The sequence below is a fragment of the Mercurialis annua genome, linkage group LG7 (assembly GCF_937616625.2).
Source record: "Mercurialis annua linkage group LG7, ddMerAnnu1.2, whole genome shotgun sequence".
In the NCBI taxonomy this organism is placed as follows: Eukaryota; Viridiplantae; Streptophyta; class Magnoliopsida; order Malpighiales; family Euphorbiaceae; genus Mercurialis; species Mercurialis annua.
The window spans coordinates 1,323,414-1,339,241 of record NC_065576.1 but is presented as its reverse complement, the minus strand read 5'-3'; the positions used below and the strand labels follow the sequence as shown (position 1 = coordinate 1,339,241).

The window sequence follows — 15,828 nt, the reverse complement described above, 5'->3', positions numbered from 1 at the left end:
AATTTTTAATCCGGTGTTACGAAATATTTCTCGGTGTTACGAATTGAAAAAAATTATAATCCATGTATTAAATTGTCAAAAAAAATAAAAATCTGTATTGAAAAAGCAAAATATGTTAAATTCAGAAATTTTATTGCAATTAAGCCAAAAACAAATACCAAGAATGACAAAACAGAAGCATTGACTTTGAGTCAAAATCCAATCGAACCTCACTTTGCCACAGATGACAGAACAATCTCAAATGGATAATTCAATCCATTAACAAATTCTTCATAAAAAATGGAGCCAAATCATTTAATTTTCACACTCAAAAACTTAATCGCCATTCTGATTTCTCTCTATTTCCTTAAACCCTTTGCCCATTTAAAATCATCTCTTCTCGGCGTTCATCCCTTAGGTGCTTCTCATGTGTGTGAACCCAGATCGCCAATTTTCATATTATTGTTCTTTTTAGTGTTAATTCGAGTGCTAATTTGCATATTATTTTTGATTTTAGTGTTAATTTTGTGTTGGAAGTTTAATTGCAGATGAAAATTACTTTGATTCGAGTGTTATCAAGTGCAAAGATGGATCGAAATCGTTCGGTAGAGAGCGTTTGAATGATGATTTTTGTGACTGTGTTGATGGGACTGATGAACCTGGTATTAATTGTCTTTGTTTTTGTTTAAATTATTAATCTTTTTCTGATTTTTGTGAGTTAATTATTAGTTTAGTGTTAAGTGAATTATTAGCTATTTGTTTTATCTATTTTTCTCATTGATGTTTAGAAATTAGAATTAGGGCTGAGCAAAAACCAAAGCAGACCGAGAAACCGAACTGAACCGAAGTTTGTTTATTCGGTGAAAACGGTCTGGTTTGGTGGTCAATTTGAAGAAATTTGGAGTTTGTTTAATGGTTTAGTTAGAGGGTTTGTAAAACTGAAATAACCGAAAAACCAAACTTCTCAAAATTAAGAAGGATTTTTTTTGATATTGTATCTCAATTTCACTTTTCTTTTACTTTGCCTAAATCTTTTAAGGCTTTTGTTTGATTTTGCATATAAGTTCAAACCCAATTGAAATACCGAAACGAACCAAATTTTTTTTTTCAGTGTTTGCTAAAAAATTTACAATTCGGTCGTTGGTTCTGGTCGATTCAGAAACAAACCGAACCGACCGATGGTCAGCTCTATTTAGAATAGTCTGACTCTGAAGGTTTGTCTTTCTGCGTATTTTTTTTTCATATTAAATTTATTAATATATAAGGAGATGTATGATTACTAATGAAATGACTAACAATTCATTCTTTTCTGCTGTGCCTAGGAGCTTAATTCATTTTTGATTTTGTTCTCTTTTTTATTATTCACTCCTGAGTAAATCATTTTGAGTTCTTACTTTGACTTTTTGTCTGCAGGAACTTCAGCCTGTCCCAGAGGCAAATTTTATTGCAGGAATTTAGGAAGTAAACCTCAATTTATCTTTTCATCTCGTGTTAATGATAAAATATGCGGTGAGTATGTTTAATGAAAACCGTTTGTTGGCATTCTCTTTATTAATTGTGGCTATTTTGATAGCAGATAGATGCTGTAGATGTAGTAACCTAAGATTTGTTATTTAAAACTGATTTGAGCTTCTGGCCTTCTGGGTATCATTCAAGGAAAAAGTATAACTCCATTATGACATGAAACTTCATTTTTAACATAAAAAACTTAAAATAACACCATTTTGCCATATGTCCGTGTCCAAGTGTCTCATTCCTCCGTTTGCGTGTCACACTGTCCCGTTTCTTTGTATCTGTGTTTGTGCTACATGGACAATCATGATGCCTCTTGTGGTCTAAAAACCATTTTCCACTCTTTTCTTACTATTTTAAGGTTTTGGGTACTAAACATACTTCCAATGTTTGAAATTGGTTAGCAAATGCTTGCATATCTCTTGATACTAATTATTCTTTGTGATAAATTAAGTTTGGTTAGTTTCTATAGACTAATTATGATACTTGCTTGGTTCTCATGTTGTGCAATCTGAATTTCATGTGTCAATATATTAATTTTGTAGATTGTTGCGATGGGAGTGATGAGTATGATAGTGATGTTAAGTGCCCAAACACGTGCGTCATGGGTGGAAATTTGGAGTACCGGGCAGGAAATCGTATTTCATCTTCTAATGCAAATGAATCGAAGGATAAAATTCAGCAGGATGATTTTTTACACAAGGCTACAGGTCTTCTATGTTTTTTGTTCCTAACACAGAATATGTGATTTCAGTTGCAAGACATATGAATAAGGTTTTACTTGGTGATTTCAGGGTTGCAGATGGTAATAATCCTGCAGGCAGCTGTCCTCTTTGGTTGCGGGCTAACATATAGATTATTTCGTCGGCATAGCAAATTAAAAAGAAGGCGTATCAGGAATGAACTGCATTGATGTATTAGATAGAGTCATATGAGTTGTCAAAGAATCCGATCTCCACGGCTAAACTAAACACATCCATGTAAGGTTTCATTTCTTGAGCAATGCTGAAGATGGAGATATTAAATTGGTGCACTGTGGTACAACGGAACATGCTGCTGATATTATGAACAAATCTTTGAAACGTGAGACACCTTTATGAAGTTGCAAAGTCGGATCGGAGTTTGAACAAGAAATGGCTGCTGATTTTGTACTTATTTATTTGGTTTCAAGTTGTAAAAGTTCTATTAAAGTGAGCACTGCATCAAATTATACATAAAAACTCGGTCATTTACTTGAGTGTTCTTAACTTTGTTAACAAACACAATGATACTTAAGAATCTTGAACTATTACCAGAAAAGAATTATATAATTGGAACTGAAATAAATATTTGATGAATGAAGATAGTCCTAGAGAAAAAAATCGATATAATTTTTTTTCTCTAGGACTATCTTCATTCATCAAATATTTATTTCAGTTGCTCTTGTTTTATTTTTTTCCGGATACGCCTTCTTTTTAATTATATAATGAATTAAATAAACATCAATTATATAATCATATAAACATTTCAGTTGCTCTTGTTTTATTTTTTTCTCTTCCATTTCTTGTATTTTCTGTGTTTGATTAGTGGTGATGATCAATTACTGCAGAGAAAGACCAAGAATCGAAGAAAAAAAAAGACAAAAATAAAAACAAAAGAACATTTCCGTAACCGTGGAAAACTAAAAATGCACAATTGTTGTAAGAGAAAGTTCAGTAAATCGAAGAAATATAAATAGAGAATTGACAAAACCGAAATCTGAAAAAAGAAAAGATTGTACGGTTATTCATATTATGTGGGGTTTGCAACCTATAACGGGTATTATGACAGTCTATGTGTTAGTGGGGAATCATGATTGGAGTAACAGGAATCATGCGTGTAAACTGATTCAGTGGCGATCCAGTTTTTTTTTGTTTAGAATTTAATGTTTAGGGTGTTGAGTTCAAATTCCCCACAAATGCAAAGAGTAGTGATGAAATTCAACTTTTTTTTTTCTATTTGCTTTGGCTAATTAGATCTAAATTTTATTTCATTAAATCAATGTTGTATATCAATATTTTGTTAAAATAATTAGCATTTAAATACTTATCGCAAGAATGACTCAAAATTCTAGGCCTCACTTGATTCATAAATGTGTATAATTCAGTGAAAGTATATTTTTCAAAAAATTAATTGCCGAGGAAAATGAATATTTTTTTTACTTGCTTTACCTTATAGTTTAGAGCTTAAAGACTATTTGTATGTAGGTTTTCTTCACTGTATTTAGGGCCGACAAGTCGTATCATTATGTTATATATATGCCGTGTATCTATTTAAAATCAAAAGAAGATTTCAATCCGACCCGACACATTTAATTAATCTTATCGAAATGTCAAATTCAAATACATAACGTTTATAAAACAAATTAACACATGTCAAATTGTCTAACTCATTTATTAAAAAGGTTAATATAGATTGAGGTGTGCAACAAAAAAACCCATTTAACCTATTTATTTATAAAAAAATTGTTTAACATGTAAATATGATTATAAGTAGTATACAAACGAAATTTGGTGTGTATGTACATATATTATGTAAACAAATTTATATTTCAAATAAATCTTTACAACAAATTAATAAGATGCAATTAGAAATTTTCTATTGTAATAAATCTAGTTTCTTAAATTTTTTTATTAAGCATTAATGGTATTTTTAGAAATATAATAAAAATTAACAATTAAAGGATAAAAATAATTAGTAGTAGATAAATTCTGACCAGTCATACTTTTTTTTATGAAAATCATATATAGTACATATCAAACAAATCCGAACAGATCACACTTAACATTATAAAAGCAGAAATTTATGATAGTTGTCAAATTAATTAAAAATACGTACCAAACTTGCAATTAACCAGCATAGAATAACAAACCAATGAATGGAGCCACTTATATCTGTTTCACAAGATTTCTGTTTTATAAAGATTTCGTGTTTTTGTTTCACAATTCACAATATTTCTCTGTTTCTACTTAATTTCATGACATTTCTCTGTTTTTGTTTCATAAAAATGTGAATCTTCAGAAAGAAGGCACTCGAAATCCTTAGATCCTCTTGTTTTCTTTATTTTCTTCGATTTCCTGAACTTTCTTTTACTGGAGTTGTCCTCAAATCTTTGTCGATAATTGAATGTACATCGGTTCCACATTTCTGATGAAGTGGAAGCCAAAGATATTTGCAGTAAGAGAAAGTCATGAATTCGAAGAAAACGAACAATAACAAATAACATGAAAAACTAAAAGAAAAGTAATACAGAAAGTTCAGGAAATCGAAGATGAGTTAGGTTTAGTAAAACGAAACTAAACTGATTTAAACAAAAATGAGATTTTAAAGATTCAAGAGTGATTATATTTATTATTAATATTCTAAGATTTAAACTGACGTGAGCGCAACAATGGAACTGATTATCCATTTCTTTGTGTTTGACTTTAACCATGGTTTACAACACTGACAATTAATTTTCTTAAGGAATTTTTGAGTCTATCTCTTTTATGAATTTTTTTCTCTTTCAATTTTTACAAAAAATCTACAATTTTTAATAAAAAATTTCTTTCAATTTAATTACACATCAGATTGTATATAATGTTAATTTTTTATGAAACAAATTCAAGATGGTATCACCAAATTTTAACATTTTTGGGAAGACTCCAGACCGATAAACTCCGGCCATTGCTGCAAGCCACAACACGATTATGACGGCGCTCTCACAGTCAGCAAACCCCGGCCAATCCACCACCAACAACCTCCGGTCGTCAGTTCCATCAGGCGATAATACAGTGGTGATCTACTTCGAAAACTACCCAGACAATTGGTTTTATGATGATATTGAAAAACACTTTTCCAAATTCAATATCAACGGAAAGGTAACCCTAGCTAGAAGAAGAAACAGGGTTCAAAGGAGATTTGGGTTCCTAAGAATCAAGGAAGATCGTAATCTGGAGTTAACATTACGTAAATTGAATCAAATTTTTATTGGTTCGTTTAGGGTTAGGGCTTTTCGTGCAAAATTTCCTAAACCCTATTCGTCAAATTCCATGCAACTTGAACAACGACCTACAGTAGCAGCTCCGGCTAGGTATCTGAACAAGAGAATTGAATCCCCATCAGCTATTCACCTAGCTGCATCCCCATCAACTGCAAATCGTGATTCAAGGACCTATGCTCAGGTTGTCACCAACGAAACTTTGATATTTGAAGCCTCCAAGAATTTGCCAGATCATACTCTCAATTCGTTGATTGTTACGGTATCAAGCATGGATATGTTGATGATTATCAAGGATAAGATGTTGGACCTGGAAATTGTTTTCGAATCAATATCTTTTCTGGGAGGTCTATTCGTTTTGATTCGTTTCCACTCCGATTTCTACATGGCGCGATTCAGAAGTGAGTTCACGAAATATGATTCGCTTTTTTCGACAGTTATCCCTTGGGAGGACTATAGTCCTTCGAAAGAGAGATTTGTATGGGTCTCAATGTCTGGAGTTCCTATTTCGGCATGGTCAGAAGAACTGTTCATCTTCGTTGGCAATAGCCTGGGTAAGTCAATTGCAGTACATCCATCGGTTATTTCCAAGGACCGTATGGACTCAGGTTCAGTCCTCATTTCAGCAGGGTTTAACCGCATTGAATGCATTATTCCTATCATGATTAAAGGTGTTTCATACCTGATCCATGCGCATGAAACAGAATTTCCGGTTATTACAAGTAGCTCTACTGCTGAATTTTCAGAATCTGATTCTGATTCTAAATCAGTTTCCTCGTCACCTGCATTCTTCAATGATGATTTATCTGGGAAACGTTCAAGAGCAACTTTGGTTCCTTCTACAGTTTCAGAAACTCCCTACATTGCAATGGATTTAACCAATATAACTCAGCGCAAGAATAGAGATCGCAGTGGTGATACAGACAGCCCTTGCACCAGCGAACGATTTAAGTGCCCTTCTAAAGATGATTTAGAAGTTGCAAGAACTGTTGAGGTCGGTATGAAGATGGGAGTTTTTGAACAACAGCATGAAGCACAGTTCAAAGATCTAATAACTAAAGAAATTGCTAGGGATGCCTTAAATCACTCTTAAGGTGAGCTTCTCAAGGTCTTTAATATTTTTAAATGTGTAGCTCATTTAATTTTATTACTTGGAATTGTCGGGGTGGAATCAATCATTTTCGCAAGCAGCGTGCTATCCGATCTTTTATTTCTCAGCATCAACTCGTTATCATGGGATTAGTTGAAACAAAAAAAGAAGTTATAGATGATTTCTTGGTTAGAAAACTTTGGCCAAATCTAGATTTTAATTATAGCTTCTCGGGTTCGAATGGGTCTTCTGGAGGATTGACGTGTATATGGAACTCTAGTTTAGTTACGCCAACTAGAATTGTGCCCTCAGAAAGATGGATTGTTTTAGATTTTATTTGGTCTTCTCTTCCGATCAGATTTATTTTGGTTTACGCTCCGAATTGCCCAACTGAGAGATCGCGTCTTTGGCAGAATATACTTCCGGAAATGGAGTGTGACAGATTGTGCTTCGTCTCGGGGGATTTCAACGACATTCTTCATCCTTCTGAAAGGTTTAATTGTTCTTCACTCTCTGCGTCTATGATGGCTTTCTCGAGTTTTATTAATGATGCCAAGCTTATTGAAATCCCGTTACAAGGTCGTTTTTTCACATGGCAGAACAAGATTTCTAAATCAAAAATTGATAGATGTTTTGTCTCATCTTCAGTTTTAGAGAAGTGGCCGAATCTTAAGCTTCAAGCTTTATCTCGTTCATTTTCGGATCATGTTCCATTACTTCTTTCTTCTGTGGCTCGTTTTGATTGGGGACCGAAACCTTTCCGTTCTTTGAATGTTTGGTGGGATCACCCGGATTTTCCTTCCTTCTTAGAAAATTGTTGGCTATCTCTCAGAGGTCCTACATCGTTAGTGTTCAAATTCCGTGAACTTCGAAAGCTCATCTCTTCTTGGAACAAGCTTGTTTTTGGAGACCTGAACTCCAAAATTACTGCTGTAAATCAGCAGATTTCTGCATTGGAACAATCTGCAGACCTACGAACATTAACGGACGAGGATTTTTCTGCTCTCTCAGCTTATAACAGTGTTCTTCTTGGTCTGTCAAAACAACTTGAAGTAGTTTGGTTGCAAAAATCCCGTTTGAACTGGAATCTCCTTGGGGATAAAAACACATCTTTCTTTCATTTGGCGGCCTCAATCCATGCTAGAAATAACCTGATTTCTGAGGTTATAATTGATGACGTTTGTTATAATACGCCTTTGGATATAAAGAATAAGATCAGCGAATACTATCGATGTCTTTACAAGGATGGTAATCATTACTCTTTTTCTTTGGAGTCTTTGTCGTTTAAGGAGCTCTCGAATGCCCAATCTGAGATGCTGACTACTGCTATTTCTTTGGAGGAATTAACTTCAGTTGTTAAGCAGTGTGACGACAACAAAGCGCCAGGGCCAGATGGGTTCAACGTGTTTTTTTACAAGCGGGCATGGCAGTTCATGAAGGGAGACTTTATTCAGCTGTTTCAAACTTTTCATGAAACGGGATTTTTCCCTGCAGGTCTGAATACGGCATTTCTGATCTTGATTCCTAAGTTTAAAGGGGCAATAAATATCAAAGATTATCGTCCGATAAGTCTTATTAACGGCATTTTTAAGTTTCTCTCAAAGATTCTCGCCAACAGGCTAGCTCCTTTACTTCCTACAATTATCTCGGAGAACCAATTCGGTTTCATTAAGGGTCGGAACATACAAGACTGCCATTCTATTGCCTCTGAAGTAATACATCTCTGTTCAAGACGAAGGGACTCAACTTTCATTATCAAGTTAGACTTTCAGAAAGCATTTGATTCTGTTTCTTGGAGGTTTCTTCTGGAGACTATGCGTTTGATGAAATTCAACGCTACATGGATTAAGTGGATCACCAACCTCTTGAATTCATCTCAGATGTCGGTCATGGTTAATGGTTCCCCGACTGATAACTTTGTTATGGAGAAGGGTGTGAGACAAGGAGATCCATTATCTCCAATGTTGTTTGTAATTGCAGCTGAAGGCTTTAAAGCTTTTATTGAGAAAGCCAAGTCGTTGGGGCTGTTTACGGGTATTTGTATTGATGGTTTTCGGGAATCCCTTTCTTTACTTCAGTTCGCGGACGACACCCTCCTGTTTCTTCCAAATGACATAAATATGGTTAAGAATCTTCTTCGAGTTCTTCGATGTTTTGCTATTGTTTCTGGACTTCGTATTAATTTTAAGAAGAGTTCCATCATTGGTTTGAACGTTCCAAATGATGACATTATCTCGGCTGCCTCTATTCTAAATTGCAAGATTGAATCGTTGCCATTTACCTATCTTGGGCTTCCTATTTCTCGGAGAAATTTAGCCGTCTCTCAGTATAATCCTATCATTCAGAATTTTAATTCTCATTTGGCACTTTGGAAAGGAAATTTGCTCTCCCCGGCTGGTCGTCTTGTTATGATTCAGTCAGTATTATGTAGTTTGCCGGTTTACTCTATGTGTCGTTTCGCTATTCCGATGAGTGTGATATCTATTATGGAGAGTTATTTGAGAAATTTTCTATGGTCGGGTTCAGGAAGTAATCGAGGGATTTGCAAAGTAGCTTGGAAGGATATTTGTTTGCCCACTTGCTTTGGTGGTCTTAATGTTCCTTCGTTACGTCTAAGAAATCAAAGTTTATTGCTAAAGTGGGTCTGGAAGCTTCTATCGTGTGACAAGGAATCGCTGTGGTTCTTAGTGACTCGGGTTAGTTCGAACTTAAATTCTTGGAACGACTTAATTGATCCTAGAAATAGGAAATTATCATCGCATTGGCGAGGAGTCCGTAGACTTTGCGTTTCTAATGAAGGTATTTGGAGCATGTTTACTTCAAATATAAGTTTTAATTTGGGAAATGGTAGAGATATTTCTTTCTGGAGGGATTTGTGGCTGCCAAATCAAGTTGTTCCTCTGAATAATGCCTTTCATAATCTGTTTCTCTTGGATAGAAATAATGCTGCAACTGTTTCAGAATTTATTTCAGCTGCTGATCACTTTGGTTGGGTTTTTAATTGGAAAAGAAGGCTTCGGTTGGGAGAGCAGGAGTCTCTGCGGCAGCTTCATCATCAGCTTCATCATGTTCAACCCTCCATCGAGCAAGACACGGTTTTTTGGCTCGGAAATGACTGTTATAAGGCAGCAGATTTGGTTCGGCTTATGTCTGCTTCTGGTGTTGACAAAGATCATTTCTTAATTCAGCTGTGGAAACACAAGATTCCTCCTCGTCTTCAGTTTTTTACTTGGCTTTTACATAAGGGTCGCATTTCTTCGAATGAGTTCTTGGTTCATAGACGGGTTCTTGCTGAAGATCATATTTTCTGCAGGTTATGTGCAGAAATTGAAACTGCAAACCATATCATTTTTTACTGTCCCGTTGCTTGGAGGTTCTGGACTCATTTTCTTGGAAAAATCGGAGTAAAGGCTTGGATAATTCCGAAAGATGTCTCGAGCTTCTATTTTCAATGGATGGATTTAGCAAATCCAAATTACAAAAATCTTTGGGCAACAATTTGGTTTTTCAGTATTTGGGGGATATGGAAGGCAAGAAACAAAGTGGTTTTTCATAACGAAGCAACGGATTACAAGGAGTTGATTTTTCATTGTATTAATAAGGGTGTGATTCACTATAGATATCACAACCCTCTTTTTGTTTATGGTAGCAATGATGTATTCCGATGCCTAGATTTCTTTTCAAAATTCTAGCTTTTTGCCTAACACTTCTTGTGTTAGAGCTAATATAATTACCATTTAACAAAAAAAAAAGATGGTATCACCAGGCCTTCTAGATATAGAGCTTGATATTACAATTTGGTTCGAAGGGTTAGGGAAGAATCACAAGCTGCTGGAATAACAAAAGCTCTTTCTAGGAAGGATCGGACTTGTATATGCAAAGAGGACATCTAGAATGACTTTCTAACCACTTTTTTTAGCCATTGATTAATGCAATTTCTATGAAAAGCATACTTTCATTTAGGCAACAATCGAAGAATTTCGATGTCTTTGAATCGTAATAAGCAAATTGCACAATCGAATCCTTGTTTTAAGCCTTTGAATGAAGAGAACCCGAATAAGGGGAGTGAATCAATGAGTTCATTATCAATGCCTAGAAAGTCTTGATCTTGATCTATCAGTGTGGAACTTTGGTGATCAGTGGAGCCAAACAACAATCCGAGACACGCACATCAATATCATCGACAAGGAGAATGTTGACATATTTGAAATTTCTGTGTACAACAGGGGGCTCGCAGACTTCGTGCAACTACATTCACAAAAAAAAAATTATCTCCAAACACAACTCCATATTATTTCTAGTGAATTGCAATACACCAGCTTGTATTCTACATAATATGACATGAATTCTAAATATTCAATCTTCTATTTCCAGCTATAAATATCGGGAAAAAAAAGTGCATTGTAAACCATAATTTCTGCATAATAGTACGAGTACTTGTATTATTTTCTACCGATTAGATTGTTTGATCTTGGACATAAACAAGTAAGATTTTCAGCTATAACTACATAATAGCAGAACTTTGGTTACTCAGCGATTTAGTTATCACTAAATATCTTACAAAACTTTAACGAGCCATGCATCATTAATCACGTACCTTGCCTTCATCAGCGTCTGAATGTCATTGAGAGAGCACTAACCTCAAATCATCATATAAATAGAACCCGCGGCCGCGGTCCACATCTGAAGGGTTCTTTTCAGGTATAGATGTAGGATCAGTTTACATCTTTGAACTGACCTAAAGGTGAAGGGCATATCATACGGAGATGAAGTGCATAACGTAGAGCACCACTATGGGCAGTCCCGTTGGCCTTCCTGCCGATTACACTGCTCCTATCCAGCATTGTGTGCTCTGCCTCAGTAGTACCCTAGCTAGCAATTATTATCACCAGAGTCATTCCCTAGAAGAATCGATTCAACGCCCACCTTTTCCACAGTGTCCATGGTTGTTTGGGTGAATTCTGTGTGTCCAATGAATTCGAGGTTGCATAGCGTTTTGTTTCCCTTGACCTCATTGTTTTTACAAGAGTGGTGGATGAAGTTCTTCCATGAGATTGTTACATGGTTAACAAAAAACATGTACAAGATTGTTTTAGGCTGCATTTAAATAGAAAATAGCTCCTTCCGATTCACTCCAATAATAAATTCTTAAATGCCAATATTTCAGGGTTAAAGAAATTCCAATTTTTAACCTCAGGAAGCTGAAAGTCCTGAAAGCCAACTACTAGTTGACATTTAAAGTTTATTTCTATAAAAAAAATGCCCAATATTAGGAGATACAAGAGTCTGGTTATATGCAACTACTGTGTCATGATAATTACGGTCCGACTTCAAAACAAACTTATATTGTTGCGTAGCAACACCAAATATAGCTATCCCTACTGTATCTAAACTCATTACAACTTGACCCTTCTCGAGAAATCCAAGGGGCATCAAGTAGCTAAAACATCTGAATTTATTAGGAAAAGAAATCTTTAATGCATACCAAGATTTCTTCGTTCCGTATTCTCTCATTTTCCACACATGTAATGGACCCATTGGCAAATTTCTTATCCCTATACAAAGATAACCATCTACAGCAGACATAAATTTAAAGTCAAGTATATTATCAGGAAGAGGAACCTCTTTGAAAATCTCCTCTACCAAATCAAAACATAATATCACACTTTGGTCATTGGCCATCCTTTTAAAATGCCAATGCGGGATTCCATTTGCGAGAGTAATAGCCGGTGTGGTAAGTGATTTGAACTTGTAGGGAAAATGACAATTTCTTGTTTTCCAAGAAGACTTCCTCAGATCATAAATATCAAATTCGATTGATGTTTTCTGCGGCAAATTACGGGACTCTGCTGCCACAATTTTGTAATTGTAGCTCAAGTTATCGTAGCCAAGTCCAGCCATAAACTTTGTGCCAAATTTCGGCCCAACGGGGATCTTTCTATTAATATTTCTATACTCTCTGATTGTTGGATTCCACAATATAAAATCCTCCAAGTACAATGAAAAACTTGTTAATAGTAAACCATTGCAGGAACCAAGTAGCATAGGGTACGCGTAATTTCCAAAAACCTCCCAACTACCAAAAGCCTTTTGAATCTCTACAAGCTGATGATCATAATCAACAGTGTCGATAACGCGAAGAGAAAGGGATGGATGCAAGGTGTGCGTGTTCCCGACTTGGATGGTTCCGTACTTCTGATCGGGCCGTTGATATTGAAGATGTTGATGACAAAACTGCGGACTCGAAATCAAAGAAAACCAATGGCTATGCACTGCTTTAAAGCGAACTAACGACTTAACAGGTAGTCTACGCAGAATTTCGACTAGTAAATCATGTCGAATGTTATTTTCTTTCTGCTTGAACACTTTACATAATAAAGTCATAATATTGTTATAAATCTCCATATTTCTAACTCTATAATCTCATGCTGCTCTTTAAATAAAAGACGAATTTGAATTTTGGTTGGACTATAATAATTGAGATTGAATCAAATACTAATTCTAAGTAGGTGTTGCAACTTTGGTTGGACTATAATAACTCTAGTAAATAAGTTGTTTTGTTTATTAAAAAGCGAAAAAACAACATTGTTTGATGAAAAAAAAAAACAGTGTAGCTAGAAAATGCGAAAAATGAAAAGCTGAACCTTTCTATATCAAATTTAGAAATTGTTCTTAAATTGTTACAAACATGGAAAAATAAACTTCATTTTTAAATCAAACTATTTCTTATAACCATTGTCGAAAATCCGAATATAAAGAAATTCATAAAGGAGAATAAAATCTGATATATATAATTAATTAGGGCATACAAGAGTTTCGACAAATGCAGCTACAGTATAATTATTATCATGCTTTGACTGCATAATAAACTTATATCCTGGTTGAGTAACATCGACTGTAACTATGCTTGCTCTAGCATAATTCATTATAACTTGACCCTTCCCAAGAAATCCAAGTGGCATAATATATATATCATCCCTAAATTTACCATAGAAAACAACTTCTAATTTAATCCAAGATTTCCTTCTTCCATATTCACTCATCTTCCACACACATAATGGATCGGAAATATAATTTCTGATCCCTATACAAAGACATCCCTCCAAAGCAGACATAAATTTAAAATCAAATATATATTCTGGTAGATCAATTTCTTTGAATATTTCGTCTACCATATCGAAAGATAAAATCACACTTCGATCATTATTCATCCTTTTAAAATGCCAATTTGGGATTCCGTTTGCGAGGGTAATACCTGGTGTGTCAAATGATAATGATAAAAACTTGTAAGGGAAATCACATTTTTTTGTCTTCCATGAGGATTTCTTCAGGTCATAAATTTCAACTTCAATTGAATTATTTTGTAAACGACACGATTCTGCTACCACAATTTTATAATGGTCGCCATTCGAGCTGCTGTAGCCAATTCCAGCCATATACATTACCTCGTATTTGGACTCTTTCGAGATTTTTCTGTCGATTTTTCTGAACTCTCCGGTAGTTGGATTCCACACTATAAAATCTCGCAACGATATTGAAAGACTTATTAGTAATAAACCATTAACGGAACCAAACAGCTGAGGATACACATGATATCCAAAGTCTAGTTCACGGCCGTGAACTTTTTCAATCTCTACAAGTTTATGATTATCATCAGCAATGCTCATAATGCGAAGAGACATGGACGGATGCAAGGTGTGTGTTCCCGATTTGGATGGTTCCGTATTTCTGATCATTGGGGCATTTAGCGTGATGGTTAAGATGTCGATGACGAAACTCTTCACTCGAAATCAACGAATACCAGTCGCGACTCACCGATTTAAAACGAAGCAATGGCATGGCAGGTACTCTCGACAATATGTTGAGTAGTACATCGTTTGGTATATATGGCCTCCTGCTATTTTCTTCCATCTCCTTCATCTTGGTAGCGCCGGTGGAGGTGGTGTTGTTGCCGCCAGAGACTAGCGCTGCAATTTTATTTTATGTTTGGATCAAGGCTATATAGTGTTAATAATGTTCATATTTTCTTTTTAATGTAGCGTTAACTAATATGACCTAGTTAGGTAGTTAAGATCACTTTAAAGTCTTAAATATCTTAATCTAAAAGGGCATTAAGATACAAAAAAAATCCTTGAAATTTTTATTATAAATGCACTTAAATTGTTCTATTATTTTATTTATCTTTCAAGCCCTTAATATTTTTAAAACACTTCGAATAAGCTCGCGCTGATATTTCTTAAAAGAAAAACTCTCAATTGATAAATTTAGTTTCTTCTTATTTTGTATGATTTATTTCACATAAACTATTACAAATAAGAATTTATTTTTTATTTGATTAGTAAAACTAGAATACAATACTAAATAAAATTATTACTGCTACTTTAATACAAGCTGCTAATTTCTCCAGTGGACGGCGTCGGGTTCGTAAATCAGAAGAGTACGGTGGACAGTGATGGGGTTGGAAGCGGTTTTAATAGAAATTAATTTTTTTATTTATTAATTTTTTAATAAAATTTAAAAATTTAATTATATATCAAATTAATTTTTTATTTTAAGACTTATTTGAATGTTTTAAAGATAAAGGATTTATTTATATTTTTTAAAATATAAAAGAATATGATACTACCTTCTATGTAGTTGTTTTGAATGTTTTCATTTTTAAAGTAGTAAAATTGTCCGAAATTTTTATTTTGGGGTATAATTGAAAGTCAAACATGCAAAATAGGGTATAAGTGGCCGTTTTACAACGTTAGAGTGTAATTGAAGAAAAAAGTTCTAATTTACGACTCAATCATCAATTACAAATTTTAATTACTTTATATTTTTTTCTTGTTTCTTTTCTCTGGATAATTATACAACACGATTGTTGTGCCACATTATTCATGCAATAAACCAGTGAAACATTAATCATGTGTTAATATTTAATAATAAAAAATAAATGATAATTGCAAATTTCCTATCACAAATTATTAATTTATTGTAAAAACAACGTGACACAATCATTATACGGAATAAAACTCTCCTTTTTCACCATTTATTTATTTGAGTTCCGGTTATATGAAATCCATGGGAGTTTCTCACACACATTTGAGGACCGCCATATTTGGTTTTTCTATTAGAACATCCACAATGGTTTACACCAAAATGAGTGCAATAGTTTGCCAAGTCATTATTCTATTACACCCTCTTATATTACACTTTTTCTCACTATAGATTAGATCTTATAAACTATAATATATTGGTCCCACAA

At 34.3% G+C, this 15,828-nt stretch overlaps 4 protein-coding genes across 4 annotated transcripts; 2 read left to right on the top strand and 2 right to left on the bottom strand.

Moving 5' to 3' along the window:
* Window positions 1-182: 182 nt before the first annotated feature.
* On the top strand, window positions 183-2,779 carry LOC126657733 (glucosidase 2 subunit beta). The gene is made up of 5 exons (XM_050352482.2): window positions 183-397; window positions 528-641; window positions 1,393-1,488; window positions 2,037-2,201; window positions 2,286-2,779. Exons 1-5 carry the CDS (start codon window positions 280-282, stop codon window positions 2,402-2,404), a joined length of 612 nt encoding a protein of 203 aa, XP_050208439.1. The 5' UTR covers window positions 183-279; the 3' UTR covers window positions 2,405-2,779.
* Window positions 2,780-5,198: 2,419 nt separating this feature from the next.
* On the top strand, window positions 5,199-6,581 carry LOC126655524 (uncharacterized). The gene has a single exon (XM_050349745.1). The coding sequence runs from the start codon at window positions 5,199-5,201 to the stop codon at window positions 6,579-6,581; it is 1,383 nt and encodes a 460-aa protein (XP_050205702.1).
* Window positions 6,582-10,694: 4,113 nt separating this feature from the next.
* Window positions 10,695-12,983, bottom strand: LOC130014780 (F-box/kelch-repeat protein At3g23880-like). The gene is made up of 5 exons (XM_056103600.1): window positions 11,859-12,983; window positions 11,505-11,621; window positions 11,317-11,446; window positions 11,176-11,192; window positions 10,695-10,826 (listed from the first exon to the last, which is right to left on the bottom strand). The coding sequence occupies exons 1-5, from the start codon at window positions 12,981-12,983 to the stop codon at window positions 10,695-10,697; spliced, it is 1,521 nt and encodes a 506-aa protein (XP_055959575.1).
* Window positions 12,984-13,372: 389 nt separating this feature from the next.
* LOC130014779 (F-box/kelch-repeat protein At3g06240-like) lies at window positions 13,373-14,260 on the bottom strand. Its single transcript, XM_056103599.1, has one exon. The coding sequence runs from the start codon at window positions 14,258-14,260 to the stop codon at window positions 13,373-13,375; it is 888 nt and encodes a 295-aa protein (XP_055959574.1).
* Between the last annotated feature and the right edge of the window lie 1,568 nt (window positions 14,261-15,828).